Here is a 14,329-nt window from a genome sequence, read left to right as displayed (position 1 = left end):
ACTGGGTTCAATTATCAGGTTAAGGTAATAGATTTTGGATAATCTGTGCTCTGCATCCTAATGCAGGAGGGAATCTTCCTCACTGATGCATTCAAGATGAGAAATGTCCTCAGGAAATGACTCAGTGTATCAGTTTGTGATCCAGGAAATGTGATGATGTGATCCCAGAATCCACCTGTTCGTGTGTCCGGTTGTCTGACGGCTGGGATTTTGGGGGGTTGCTGAGGAGGAGGAGGATGTTAAAGTGGGCTCACGATGCGTCTCTCTCGCTCCTGTTTTTGTTTTTGTATAATGGGCTGCTGAAGCTGCTGTGCTGTGATCAAACACCAAACAGATTAAAATCTCTGCGAGCTGACTTTTTTACAGTACTGGAACAACAACAACAACAACAACAACAACAACAATAATAATAATCTTTATTTCTAGAGTGCTTTTCAAAATTGAGCTTACAAAGTGCGTCTCAAAGGCAGCAGAATAAAACAGATAAAGGAAAGCATGCAGAGAGGCCGCGAAGAGAAGCGAGACCTGCAGCCAGCAGGCCAGACCACACAGCTGCTGTGGAGCCGTTGGCCGGCAGGTGCGTCCGCCTCAGAGCTCGGATGCGACCTGAACTGTAGTGCTTCCGTTTGTCACAGGTGGTGGACGACTCTCGTCAAACCAACCAGCCCGTCATGCCGCGGCCCTCCAGCACCTTCAGCGGCTCCAGTCGGAGTCAGTACCAGGACGTGGTTCCTGTGGGTAAGTCGGGCAGACCCGGTGTGCACATGTCAGCATGAAGCGTGAGCGCGCACATACGAACGCTCTTCCTCATTTTCCCTCCAGCCTACAACGACAAGATAGTGGCGTTTCTTCGGCAACCCAACATCATGGAGATCCTGCAGGAGAGGCAGCCCGAGCTCGCCCGGAACCACTCGCTCAAGTACGTCTCCGTTCTCCTTCCTCCCGCCTTTCAGCGCTCTCCTCTTCCTCCCCCTCCCTCTTCCTCTCTGGCCTCGCTCACATCCATTATCATCATCATCATCATCATCAGTCACCCTGAACGCACAGTTAACCTTTAATCCTAATGGATTGTGTCGGTTTACCCCCTGATGTGTGTGTGTGTGTGTGTGTGTGTGTGTGTGTGTGTGTGTGTGTGTGTGCAGGGAAAAGGTGCAGTTTATTCGCAGTGAGGGAGTAAACGGACTGGCTCGTCTCTCCAGCGACGCTGACCTCGTCATGCTGCTGAGGTGAGTCCTGTGTGTGTGTGTGTGTGTGTGTGTGTGTGTGTAAGCATACTTTTACTTTTCATACTTTCAGTGCATTTGAATGAGAACATATTGATGAGACTTTCAGTGCAGCAGTATGTTCAGTGTGGTAATAGTACTTTTACTGCAGTAAAGAATCTGAGTACTGTGTCCTCGCTCGTCTCCAGCTTGTTTGAGGAGGAGGTGATGTCCTACGTGCCACCGTTACTCCACCCGAGTTACTGCCTCTCCTCTCCGCAGAGCTCCCCCGGTGAGTCTGCCGTGATGCACCTTTATTAACTTCTTACCTTTTGATTAAATTTCACACGTTCCTCCTCCAGGTTTGGTTTACAGTGTCTCACTGAATAAAGGCTCCTTTGTACCGTCAGATGTAACACAGGTTGATGTCAACGTAATAAATAAACTCACATATATAAAAGAGAAGAACACACTCACATTGATGAACCAGTGACGCTGCAGAACGAATCACAAACACTCAATTAAACAGCACAGAGACAGTATATTTGATGTTTTACCTCCAGGAGGAGGGACGAGTCTCGTGACAGTCTGATACCAAAAAACAGTCCAGGATTAACCTGCGTTCAGTCCTCCTCAGGTTTCCATCCATTCAGGCTTTATTTGGTTTCTGCTCGGGATCATTAAAGTTTCATTTTCTCTCCGTCTCCCTGTATCCGTTTTCCTGTTTTTCACTCGTCTCTGTCCCCCTTTTCCTCGCCTGTCGCCCCCGATGTCTGACTTTCACTGTCCGTCTTCTGTTTTCTTTCGTCCTCTCAGGCACCCAGCGAGCCAACGCCCGAGCTCCCGCCCCCTACAAACGAGATTTTGAGGCTAAACTGAGGAACTTCTACCGCAAGCTGGAGACCAAGGGTTACGGACAGGGGCCGGGAAAAGTCAAGTAGGTTCAAACCCGACAGGTTCAAGAGATTTATGTAGGGTTTGTCTGATGTAGCACTGATCAATGAAACATGTGACGGCTCAGAAAACAACAAGAGGTTTCCTGATCCTGATCAGAGGCAGGTGTGGTGGGAGGGTCAGGTGAGGGGGGGGGGGGTTACTGCAGGGCAGGAGGGAGCAGCTGAGTCTGAAATGAAGGAGAGCAGAGCAGACAGCTGAAAGAAGACTGAGAGCTGGACGAAGCTGTGACATAATGATATGAACTGTGATCTAAAAAGAAAGGAGACATAAACCAGCCAAAGGCTTTCCTAAACTAGAGGGACTGAAATCCGACTGACAGTCTCTTGTTAGCCTCCAAACAGGAAGTGATGTCATTTCTTTGGGAAGCAGGAGAGCTAATTGTGTTAATTCCTCTGTGCGTAGCAGCATCCTGTACCGACAGCATGTCGTTATATTCACATACAAACAGCAGATTAGTTTTGTCAACTACTGTCTGTGTGTCTAAAGGCTGATCAGTCTCATTCCTCTGCATCACTGAGCTCCATCGCCACACTGAAGCGCTGCCTGACATCTTCCCTCATTAGCATGAACACACAGTGTCGTTTACTTTGGCTCGATCCCACATTCGCCATCCTGCTGCTGTAAATACTCACTGGAGCACCAAACGTGTACTAATCCGCTGCTGAAAGTAGTCCCAAACAAACGCAATGACAGTCGGAGAAACGTAGAATGATTCTAGGCGTCTTGTTTAAGCTTCATCTCTCAGCTGTGTTTTACAGTGGAGTCTGTTCATTCTTCATGATATCAACCTGCTAATACTGCTGGATCTCTGTGTGTGTGTGTGTGTGTGTGTGTGTGTGTGTGTGTGTGTGTGTGTGTGTGTGTGTGTGTGCTCCCAGGCTCATCATACGCAGGGACCACCTCCTGGAGGACGCCTTCAACCAGATCATGTGTTACTCCCGCAAAGACCTCCAGAGGAGCAAGCTTTACGTCAGCTTCGTGGGCGAGGACGGGTGAGAAAGGCGCATTTCCTTCTCACCTCGTCTCCTTATCGCGCTTCGGTCTGCGCCGCTGTGAAATGCACGTTTGCTAAGTGTAATTGATCCAGGGGAGTTTTGCTGAGCATTCGTTCTTATCTTGAGCTTCGAAATGTACAATTACACACACGCGTCTGATAACATCCCCGTAAGTCCACAGTCTTCTGGTGAATGAGCGGCTGGAGCGAGTGGGCGGGAAGAAGTACCACGAAAGAATGTTGATAGGTGGAGTTACTGTGAACGAGCCGTCGGTACACAGATGATTGGCAGCGTCTGTGCAGTGATGGACTGACAGTGTGTCCTTTGTTATCAGACAGTTGTACAGTGTGTTTGTTGAAGATGCACAATGCTGACGGTCGTCTGGGCAGAGAGATTCCATTCAGACTCTGCACGTTGGTCCTTCTCAGCTGCTTCAGTAGCTGCAGAAGGACGAGGATCACTGACGTGTCTGTGGATGTTTCTGCTCACAGGCTGGACTACAGCGGACCCTCCAGAGAGTTTTTCTTCCTGGTGTCCAGAGAGCTGTTCAACCCGTACTACGGCCTGTTTGAGTATTCAGCCAACGACACGTACACCGTCCAGATCAGCCCCATGTCTGCCTTCGTGGACAACCACCATGAATGGTGAGCTTTGCAGCCCTGTGCGTCTGTCTGTCCCCTGTCCACAGCGTCTGCCTGCTGCCTGTTTGTCGGAGTCATTCTGCTGCTGCGCTCGCTGTGAAGTCCTCATCCTGTCTGCTCTGACTGCTCTGACTGCTCTGCGCTGATCCCAAAATAGAAGTCATTTGCTGGGTGCTGGGTGGAAATTTGGATCAGCGGTTTGTGGCTCACCAGTCAGTTTTGCCTCAGTGTCACCGGTTTGTTGGACGGGTGGATGGACGGATGGATGGACGGATGGATGGATGGATGGATGAATGGATGGGTGGACGGATGGATGGATGGATGGATGGGTGGACGGGTGGATGATCGGGCTGATGAATGGAAGGATCATCGGCTGGATGAGGAAGGCAGCAGAGGCAGCAACATAATCCCGAGTCTTCAGGGGTTTGTTTGTCATGCTGGACAAAGCTTGTGGCACTTATCAAATTTGGAAATGTCAAGTCGATATTTCTGTTCTTGTAGAAACAATCTTGTGGCGTTAGAGAAGTTCTCCTGAAAGATATGAAGGGGAGGCGAGGAGGGAGGGAGGCTGCACAGCTCCTCATCTCCCCCGCTGGCTCAGTCAGTCTCTGCTTCAGCACTGTTCTGACTCAATGCGTCGCTCTCACACTTAATCTTGGGGGGATTTAATTTATTGCCATGAACACTGTCACCATCTGGTGCATCTTCAGTTCGAAAGTGAACTTCAGATTCTGTTAAATGCGACATTAAACACATCAACCAGTGCACATAAGGTGACAAACGTCCACAGATAGACGGTTTAAAGTCTGTTTGGATGGTTCATTGTCTCTGTAGCTCTCAGTAACTCCCTCCATCTGACACTGAAGCACTTGATCTGAAGCGTGGTTTGAGTCCAGTTCTGACGGCCTGTGCTCACCTGTGTCTTCTGTTTTGGCTCCAGGTTTCGCTTCAGTGGGCGTATCCTGGGCCTGGCTCTCGTCCATCAGTACCTGCTGGATGCCTTCTTCACCCGACCCTTCTACAAGGGGCTTCTTCGCATGTAAGTCCCTCAGCCCGCTTCTCAGTCCAGCACCAGCCTGCAGGACAGCAGCACTTCCAATCAGACCCCTTCACAGACTCCATCAGACCGTGCTGAGACTATGAGTGTCTCAGTCAGATCTGGCTGGATTTCCCATCAGCATCTTAATTAATAGCTTTTCCAAACCTGCCAAAAGTCTGCACCAAGGACAGATGTTTATGAAAAAAAAGGGCTCTTAACCTCCTCAGCAACCTGCAGCCTTTCCGGCCACCATTGTGCTGCATTTATCAAACATACAGAAATGTGTTTTATTGATGTTACATCATGCGATTCTCTCCAACAGCCCAGTCGTTGTTTTAATCGTTGTGCACAAATTTCTCTAACCTGACGCTCCAGATCTGGGAAGTCGTACTTGGAAACTGCCTGAGAAAGGGCAGATCCCAGGCAGGTGATTGGATGAACCCTCCGCCTGTCACCGTCCATCATGGGCTCACTTGCAGCAGGAGAGCCAGTTAAAACGAGGCCTTCTTTGCTCTTTCAATGCTGACCTCTTTGCATTCAAGACAAGGCAACTTTATTTACAGCACACATTTCCTACAGACAGTAAATGAAAGACGTAAATTCACTGACAGAGCAGAGGGACTGATGTCACCTCGTATGATGTTTGCAATGCAGATTATTGACGTTTTGAGTCATTTAGTGCTGCTGCTAAACCTGGTCCACACATGAGAAATTTTTATTAAACTAGTGAGATTTCTATGTTGAATCTGATCCAAATCGGACTCCTTTGTGTTGTGGTGCATCATAAAAATGATAACAATGATCATTTTCACATGATTTTTCAGTATATAAGACGATCCAGGTGACTGCTGTCAGCACATGCTTTCATGGTGCAGATTGACGGACAGCTGCTGTACTTCCTGTTTGGTTTTACTTTATCACTGACCTCTGATCATTCGTTGTGCTGAAAACATGAAAATAACAATACATGGCATCTCTTGCTAAAGCACGAAGACTGTAAATAAAGAGAGTGAAAACCCCCAAACAGGCTAAAATCTAAAGATCAAAGGAACATTTCTGGGACTGTAAATGAATGCTGTGAGTGTGTTTTGCCTCCTGTTGTTATTTATTGTCTGTGTCCCCGTGAGCGCGTCACATCCCTCATAGCTGCGGTGGAACGTCGCAGGGGTTTCATCCTGATACATAATAAATTTGAGCAAACATATCGTCGTGTCAGGCATCAGGCTGTTATGTTTTACTGCCTTTAGCTGTCTTTGGGGAAAGCTGCCTGTTCTAAATGAACCTTTAACCTCCGTCCTCACAATCAGCCACGATTTACGAGCAGGGCGGCCCATCAATACCTTGTTGACCCCTCTGCCTGCGCTCACGCAGCCCGTGTGACCTGAGTGACCTGGAGTTCCTGGACGAGGAGTTCCACCAGAGCCTGCAGTGGATGAAGGACAACGACATCGAGGACATGCTGGACCTCACCTTCACCGTCAACGAGGAGGTGTTCGGACAGGTGCGTGGGCGTCTGGCCGCAGCCTGGAAAACTGAGTCTGCGCTGAGGATTGGAGTTTTTAATGTCTGCATGCGTTTCTGCAGATTACAGAGAGAGAGCTGAAGCCGGGCGGGGCGGGTATCCCCGTGTCTGAGAAGAACAAGAAGGAGTACATCGAGCGGATGGTCAAGTGGCGCATAGAGAGAGGCGTGGCCCAGCAGACGGAGAGCCTGGTCCGAGGCTTCTATGAGGTACAGCACCTACACCTGTGTCAGAGGTGCAGCCGAGAGAGCTGCGAGGCCGGAACATAAACACAGAGTACAATGACTGATGAATCCTGTTCAGCCTAAAGACAATATATTTGATGTTCGAGCGCAGCAGCTTCATTGATTTTTGTAAATTCACGCTCATCCTGAATTTGATGCCTAAACGTTTGGTAAACTGAAGACTCTCCCTGCCTTTGTGTGACTTCAACAGTCCTCGCTCTCCGTTGTCGTGTTTGGCGCTTCATCATGTGACACGTATTTTTAAGAGAGTCGGATCGGCCCTCCTTTGCTACAGAGTCTGCAGGATGTGGTTTGGCATCGTCTTGCTCGAATTAGCAGGGACGTCCCTGAAAAAGACGTCGTCTGGACGGACCTCCAGTCATTAAATCTGCCTGCATACATGTGCTAACGCTCCCCCGTACCATCACAGATGCTGACTTTTGAGTTTGCACTTGTGACAGTCTGGATGGTCTTTTTCCTCTTGAGGACATGATGTCCAAGAACACTTTGAAGTGTGGACTCGGGTTCAGAGCAGCTGGCAGAGTTTCTGCATTTGCAGGTGGAGCAACAGACTGTGACACAAGTGTTCCTGAGTCCATGTGTTCATCTCCTTCATCCAGTCATGTGTTCACAAAGTGGTGATTGACTGAGTCTTTCCAGGACGCTCCTTTCATGCCCAATCATGATCCTCTCACCTGTTACCAGTGAACCTGTTTAATGTTCCAAACAGGTGTTTTTGGAGCGTTCCACATCTTTCAGTCTGTGAAACGTGTTGCTGCATCAGATTCACAATAAGAGATATTTACAGAAATCAATGAAGCTGATGAGGAAGAACATGAAATATATTGACTTTGAGCTGATTTCAGGTCAGTTTATGTCAGAAAGGATGAGCACGTTATCACGTTCTGCTTCATTTGTTTTACCTAACTTCTTTGGAGTCAGGCTTGTGTTGATGAGGCTCTGAGCTCCTCTGAAAGGACAATGAGTCCCACAGTGGCTGTAACACACTCTGATCCGTACGAATGACGCAGCCTGGTTGCGTATTTGTTTTTTAAACTCGGGACCCCGTCAGCATCCTTCCACCCACGCTCCCGGCTGACATCTGGCGTTTTCAGCGGTGGATGACGAGTCTTTGAGCAAGCGACTCTTGTCACAATAATTTTCAAGCAGAACGGCCAGAAACAGTCGTGACCAAGCCAAAAGAACAAATGACAAAGCAGCGCTGCATTTCAGTGACTTATTAGCTCTTCGTCACGTGTTCTGCTTTTCATCTTTTACTTTTTTTGCCTGTTAGCTTCTCTGTCGGGATGGAAATGAGATATATGAATTGAAATAGATGGCACGGTGACTTAGTGCCTATTTCACGGCTGTTATGACTCCAGTGAACGTGCAGTACGTAGTTATATAAATAGCTGTGTTTAGGTTTGGTGCACTGCTCATCTAAAGGCCAAGAACGTCTGCAGTGGTCTGTTCAGACTCAGAGCACTGACAGACCAGCGTGTGTGAACTCACTCCAGTTTCTAACTATTAGAAGATGATGTTGTCATCTGACAGTCCTGGACCGCTGCTCACATTCTGCTTTTCCTCATGTTTTCATAACTCCGTCCGTGGCCGAGCAGGGGGCGGATTACCGCCTCTGTGTGGGCAGCATGTGTGTCAGTGTGAGTTTCCAGGCCTTGGTTTGCTAAACAAATCAAATCCAACGTTTACTGTAAACAAACTGATGGAAACTTTTCCCACAGACCTGTTGATCCTGCTTCCATCCGTGTCTCCACAGTAAGGATCCACCAGAACTCTTTGTCTCACTTCTCTGAAATCCCTCGATCAACCTGACGTGTGTGATAAATGACCTGGCCGTACTTTTTGTGATCCTGTGTGTGTGCGTGTGCTTGTCAGGTGGTGGATGTGCGGCTGGTGTCTGTGTTCGATGCCAGGGAGCTGGAGCTGGTGATTGCAGGCACTGCAGAGATCGACCTGGCAGACTGGAGAAACAACACGGAGTACAGAGGAGGTGTGTAAAGCTGCAGGGAAGCAACGAGGCAACGGAGCGCAGGTGTAGATGAAAGAGCTCGTGGCAGGCTGACAGCAGCGTGACAAAACTAACAAAGTCAAACGCTGGCTCCCCTTCAGGTCACTTATTCATCCACAACGTGAAGCTGCGACCGTTAACTCTTCTGCTGCATTCATGTGGATTCAGATGACGACGCCTTCCGGGCAGCACAGGAAAAGCACGTGCTGACGTGCTGCTCTGCCGTCTCCATGGATCCATGTGAATGCAGCGTTAAACCTCAGCCTCCAGGATGCCCTGCAAAGATACTTGTTTCCTGTGAATCAGGAATTCCTTATTCTAATGTATGTTATTCAGGAAGGATCTGTCCCCACACTGAGCTCCAAATGTCTATTCGTTATGCTTGTACAACACAAAAAACAGCTCCAGCGGTGTTAGAAACGTGGCTGCTGAGGAGCAGATGGAGCATCTGAACTGCTTCCAGTGGACCTTTAAACTGCGACGCAGACGTGATGTTCCAGCTCGACCAGAGCGTGACAAAGCTGCATCAGTCGAGTGGACGTGAGGGCGGCGCTGCTGCTAACAGAGGCCTAAATGCAGCTCAGGCAGAGTTTGGATGTTTCTCGTGTTCCCATCAGGGAGAAACTGCAGGCCTGGATGTTTGAATCTAACTCTGTTAACTGTGTTTTCTCTCACTTCTTCTTAAAAGCTACAAATATGTATTACTCCCTCTAGATATTGTAGTTAATAGACAGTGATTCTTGAGTTGAGAAATAATTTCATTACCTATTTAATAACTGCATCAGTCTTACTGTAATGTGCATTATAATGAGGCCTTGAAACTTTGGGGAGCGATTGCTGTTTAATTATTGTGATGCTTATTGTGCGCAGTGCGAGCTGCGAGCGCCGCTGTCCAAACCATTTATGAGAGATCACATTAAAAGGCTTTTTAAGGGTCTGGCCAACACAGCTGAAGAGCGGCCAGCGGCACGGAGACGAGCTCCTCAAAGCGAGGTCCGGCCATGACTCAGTGCGAGGCGCTTTTAATCCAGGAATCGACTGAGAGGCACATTAAACATTAAAGAGCAGGCCCATTCAGAAAAATGTGAGGAGGGAGGAGGAGGAGGAGCGCAGAGGAAGGGGCCTTATTCGTTCTTCATCTGACTCATCATCGTCCGTCTCCCCGCAGGTTACCATGACAACCACATAGTGATCCGCTGGTTCTGGGCGGCTGTGGAGAGGTTCAACAATGAGCAGAGGCTGAGGCTGCTGCAGGTACGGCACGTGGGGGAACGCATGCGCGCGGCCTGCCCCCGTGTGGCCGCCGGGGGTCCTGCAGGCACCGCAGAGCAGAAAAATGCTGCTTTAATGTGTCTCTTATGTGGTTATACAGGTGTTAGAGACTCATTATGATGACTTTAAGTCTTCAGTAACAATGTTTTCAGATGCTGCTCTCACACCTTTTGTGCCTTCTTCTCTCTAGTTTGTGACGGGAACCTCCAGCATTCCCTACGAGGGGTTTGCCTCTCTGCGGGGCAGCAATGGACCCCGCAGGTTCTGTGTGGAGAAGTGGGGGAAAATCACCTCCTTACCCAGGTATGATGTCCGAAGGGGTGACTCTCAACAGGCACCTTGCAAAATTACATACTGATTATTACACAAGAGTAAACAGACAGGAGTGATGGCCTTAGTTTGCAAAACAGGTCATAAAGGTGTGTTTTACATTCCTTTCTCTTTCTCAGGGCTTTAGTTTATTCCCATCACAATCAGCTAACTTATAGAACCAATAAGTCAGTTTTAAGGAGCAGAAACACAGAAAACACTGAATCTTTATGGATCTGCTGTCGTTTAAGCTGAAAAATGTGACTTCTTACTGTTTTTCCTCTGAAAGTCTTTCCGTTCAGTGATGAATCCTCTCAAAGGTGTGATCAAACGAAGCAGACGGAAGAAAACAAAAGTCGTTTTCCTGTGATGTTATTCTGAGAAATCTGCTTTTTCTCATATATAAAAGATAAATTAGTGTGTTATCAGGACAAAATGAGCTTTGTTATCTGGAGATCACGGGATAAAGAACTCAGGATCTCCAGATAACAGAATTAAGAATATGATCTGCAGGCATGGCCCTTCTCAGCTTCCGTAGAGACGCTCCTCTCGATGCTCATCCTGCGCTTTGTGCCTCCACAGGGCTCACACCTGCTTTAATCGCCTGGACCTCCCTCCCTACCCCTCCTTCTCCATGCTCTACGAGAAGCTGGTCACTGCTGTGGAGGAAACGAGCACGTTCGGCCTGGAGTAACGTCATATCAGCTCACGCCCAGGAGCATCTGGAAATCCACCTTTCTCGCTTCAGAGAGACTCGGAAAATAAAACTAATAATCCTCAAAAGGCAACTAACCCCCCCGTGGATAACTCAGCTGGGTTTCCCCACTGGCTTTTTGTCACTCAGCACGCAGGCTTCGATCCGATTCTCCGCCTTTTGACGATGAGCGAACGCCTTCTGGAAGAAAGGCGGAGAATCGGGGTTTGAAGAGCTGTACAGTACGATTTCTTGTTTTCATGGTAACCTTTGTTCATTGAGCCACATGTGTGCTTTATCTCTTCAGTTGATGGCCTTGTTTACTGGATTTCTAGCACCCCCTCGTCCTCCTCGTCCTCCTTCGACCTGCACCTCAGAGACAGCTGCTCAAAAACCACCCACCTCCCTCTCTGGACCTCTAAACTGTGTCCTCTCTTCACTGGGGCTGCAACGTCATGAACTACAGTGCACACACTCGTCACCTTTGCACAAAACACACCCAGACATGAGACATTTTGTTTTTATTGACGGTGCAAACCAGTGTTTCCCCTGAGATTTTTTTATCAGCATGGAAAGATGACATTTTAGACTTCCACCTGAGTATTGGTGGGCCTGTGTGAGAGCAGGGGATACACTAGAGTGCACACATACACACTCAACCACACAAACATACACACATTGCTTCAAACCAGTTGTTCTGAGACTGAAAACACACTTGTTTTCACAGCTTTGATTCGTGAGTCACAGATCATCGGTGACCTCTCTGGAAAGTGTCATAGAGCCATTGTGATATGACGGCAGGTGCTGGTCAGGACTGTTACCTTCACGACTGCGACATCAGAGCTCTTGCATGGGCACATGAGGTGAAGATGTATCTGAGACATTCATAGCATATGCTCAGCAAGGACACCCAGTATCTCACACACACACACACACACACACATGCATATGATATTGCAGCATTAGCCTTGATGCTGTGGGTGCACCTTCTTACAGTGCAGCAGATGCACTCGCTCCAGTAGACAGACACCTTCAGTCAAACAGAGTGCAGGGTTCCTGTCTTTGAGCTGTTCCTCACATTCATCATGAGTAATAGATGCAGTTTCTCACACAGACAGATGAAGCCCGCCCGTAAGTGTGACACACGTTGATGTAATCGCCTCCCACCCAATGAAAGTGATGAATGTACCAAATAAGTGACTGAATGTATGAACCTCAAGCAACTCTGTTCGGCCCCTGAGGAAGATTTCGAGCAGGCAGGATTAGGCCTTGTTAGCTGACGGACACGAGCCTGGTGCCGCCCAGGTGATGGTCAGGGTGCAGTGGTGGGATCTTTTTAGTGCCTCTTGGGTTTTCCTGACCATACAGTGAAGTTTCATAAGGAAAGCTGTTTTATTTACTGGTAAAAATTTGATCAGATCCATGTGTCTCACACATCAAAGATGGTGAAAGTTAAGGAGCTGTGCTTTAAATTCCTAAAACAGACACCAACACAAGGGGGCAGCAGGGTGTGCTCTCAGTGCTGCGCTGGTTTCTTCTTTCTGACGACCTGAGCAGGTGTGTGGTGTGCGGATCGAGCACCGGCCTTTAGGGCTGTATGGATGCTGTACTCTAGAACTTTTGGCGTACGGGTCCATGCCAGACAACAGTTTGTCCTGAAAGCATGTGATGAAACATTTCTCTAACTCCTAAGTGCACGAGCGAAACCCTGAGGACCCTTTCACTCTCCTCTCACACACTTTCTTACATGCACACAAAAACATACACACACAAACATACACACATACTCGTTTTCTATGGGGTGCATGCAAGATTACACCTACTGTACAGAGTCCTGTTGGAGCTAGACCACAGGGGCTGGGATAGTGCTAGAGATGATGTGGAGGCAGACCCTCGTATCCCAGCCCCCCCTCCCAGTCCAATACTGCATGCGGGATCTTCCCGGTCAGCTCTGTGAGCTGCGCTGGGCCGGACACCCCTAGATGGCGTTGTGTTATAGCTCGATATTGCATGCTGAAATAGTGCAACACACTGTCCTTACTAGCTTTTTTTGCATGAGGATATCGCTATCCATTCAGAAAAAGGGGTGAGGGAGCTGGTTAAGTTGTTTCACTTGAGGCGTGTGGCCTTATGCTTACCTGCCACTGTCATACCCTGAGTGTTGAGATCATGGGAACAGGGTGTAGGACATAGGTGCTTCAGCCACTTAGTTTGGCTTTGGAAATGGGAAAACGTGTGAATGCAGTAGTTTGTTTTCTCTATGACAGTATCATGGCGAGTATCTTGGCGGCATGCTTCAAACACGTCGTTACTTTCACATGTGCGTGTCTGCCTATCTTAGTAATAGGTCGGTGGTTACGGTTCATTGGTCATGAATCAGTGGTGAATCAATAGGGCTGTTTTGATTTTGTGAAATGTGAGAGCACATGTACGTGAACCATGTGTGCAGTCCTGTTGTCTCTTTGTATATAGATGTATATGTACGTCTGTCCTGTTGTGTGTATAAATATATATTTTGCACCGAATGTACCAAAGGTTTGGGGCTTGCAAAGTCAACCATTAGGCCTGCTCTCTCTATTTCAGTCTAACAAACACATCACACTCCTGGCTTCTGCCTACAGAGCATCACCTCATGTTTGCTTGAGGGGCAGATTTGTGGCATGGGCAACAACGCTTCACGTTAGGATTTACATTCACTCGGTCAGTTTGACATTTTCCATAATGAGGTTTTTCTGCTGCAGAAGACTGGTAAGATCGATGACTTGCTTCACATCCAAACGAAGACAGTTGCACCTCTCGTCTTTCCTAGTACATTTCTGACAGGACCCGGCTCCGGTTTTCAGAATTCCACTCTATGCAAAGCTCCTGTATGTGTGTCTCCATTTCACCCCAATGATTGTAATAAAAGAGAACAAATGGCAAATTTTGATTAATGATACATGAGCCTTATTTATCTTCTGCAACAGGTTTGCACCAAATTGCATGTGCGAAGAACAAAATAGGAGGAGACACTTTATAATCAGAAATCTAGATAAATAAAAACCTTAAGGACAACATGGGGAAATCCTATTTAAAAAATGTCAAATTATGAGACTATCCCTGTACATGCTTAATACACTTGCAACTGCACGGTGCTATGAGAAGTTGCAGGGTTTAGTTGCTGAAGCTTCTTTGCCAGATGATAATAAATTTACCTGTGCACAGTGGACAGATGTATGTGACAGCTCATTTCTCCCTATGAAAGAAAAACTAGATGAAATAGTACAAATGACAGAAATAAAAATACTCATGGTAAGTTAAAATTATACTAAGCTAACATGGTGAACCATAAAAACAAGGTATCAAAAATATGAGGAACAATGTCAAAATTTTGGCTCATTTTAAATCAGGACTTTTTGTTTTCTTTAATTTCCCAATGTGATGCAGAATCTCATTATTTATACTC

The 14,329-nt window shown here is 47.6% G+C and overlaps 1 protein-coding gene across 1 annotated transcript in view; it reads left to right on the top strand.

Moving 5' to 3' along the window:
* hecw2a (HECT, C2 and WW domain containing E3 ubiquitin protein ligase 2a) overlaps nucleotides 1-13,813 on the top strand; it is a 34,856-nt gene extending 21,043 nt beyond the window's left edge. Inside the window, exons 17-30 of the mRNA XM_076746701.1 lie at nucleotides 636-738; nucleotides 823-919; nucleotides 1,143-1,226; nucleotides 1,412-1,494; nucleotides 2,019-2,139; nucleotides 3,038-3,151; nucleotides 3,646-3,798; nucleotides 4,736-4,834; nucleotides 6,206-6,335; nucleotides 6,419-6,565; nucleotides 8,477-8,591; nucleotides 9,778-9,863; nucleotides 10,072-10,184; nucleotides 10,773-13,813. Coding sequence (XP_076602816.1) covers nucleotides 636-738; nucleotides 823-919; nucleotides 1,143-1,226; nucleotides 1,412-1,494; nucleotides 2,019-2,139; nucleotides 3,038-3,151; nucleotides 3,646-3,798; nucleotides 4,736-4,834; nucleotides 6,206-6,335; nucleotides 6,419-6,565; nucleotides 8,477-8,591; nucleotides 9,778-9,863; nucleotides 10,072-10,184; nucleotides 10,773-10,884 — 1,557 coding nt within the window. The 3' untranslated portion in view covers nucleotides 10,885-13,813. The remainder of the gene's footprint in view (nucleotides 1-635; nucleotides 739-822; nucleotides 920-1,142; nucleotides 1,227-1,411; nucleotides 1,495-2,018; nucleotides 2,140-3,037; nucleotides 3,152-3,645; nucleotides 3,799-4,735; nucleotides 4,835-6,205; nucleotides 6,336-6,418; nucleotides 6,566-8,476; nucleotides 8,592-9,777; nucleotides 9,864-10,071; nucleotides 10,185-10,772) is intronic.
* The last annotated feature ends 516 nt before the right edge of the window (nucleotides 13,814-14,329 follow it).

Source organism: Chaetodon auriga, chromosome 13 (genome assembly GCF_051107435.1).
Source record: "Chaetodon auriga isolate fChaAug3 chromosome 13, fChaAug3.hap1, whole genome shotgun sequence".
Classification (NCBI taxonomy): Eukaryota; Metazoa; Chordata; class Actinopteri; order Chaetodontiformes; family Chaetodontidae; genus Chaetodon; species Chaetodon auriga.
The sequence above is the reverse complement of the archived record's forward strand: the minus strand, read 5'-3'. Positions and strand labels throughout refer to the sequence as shown.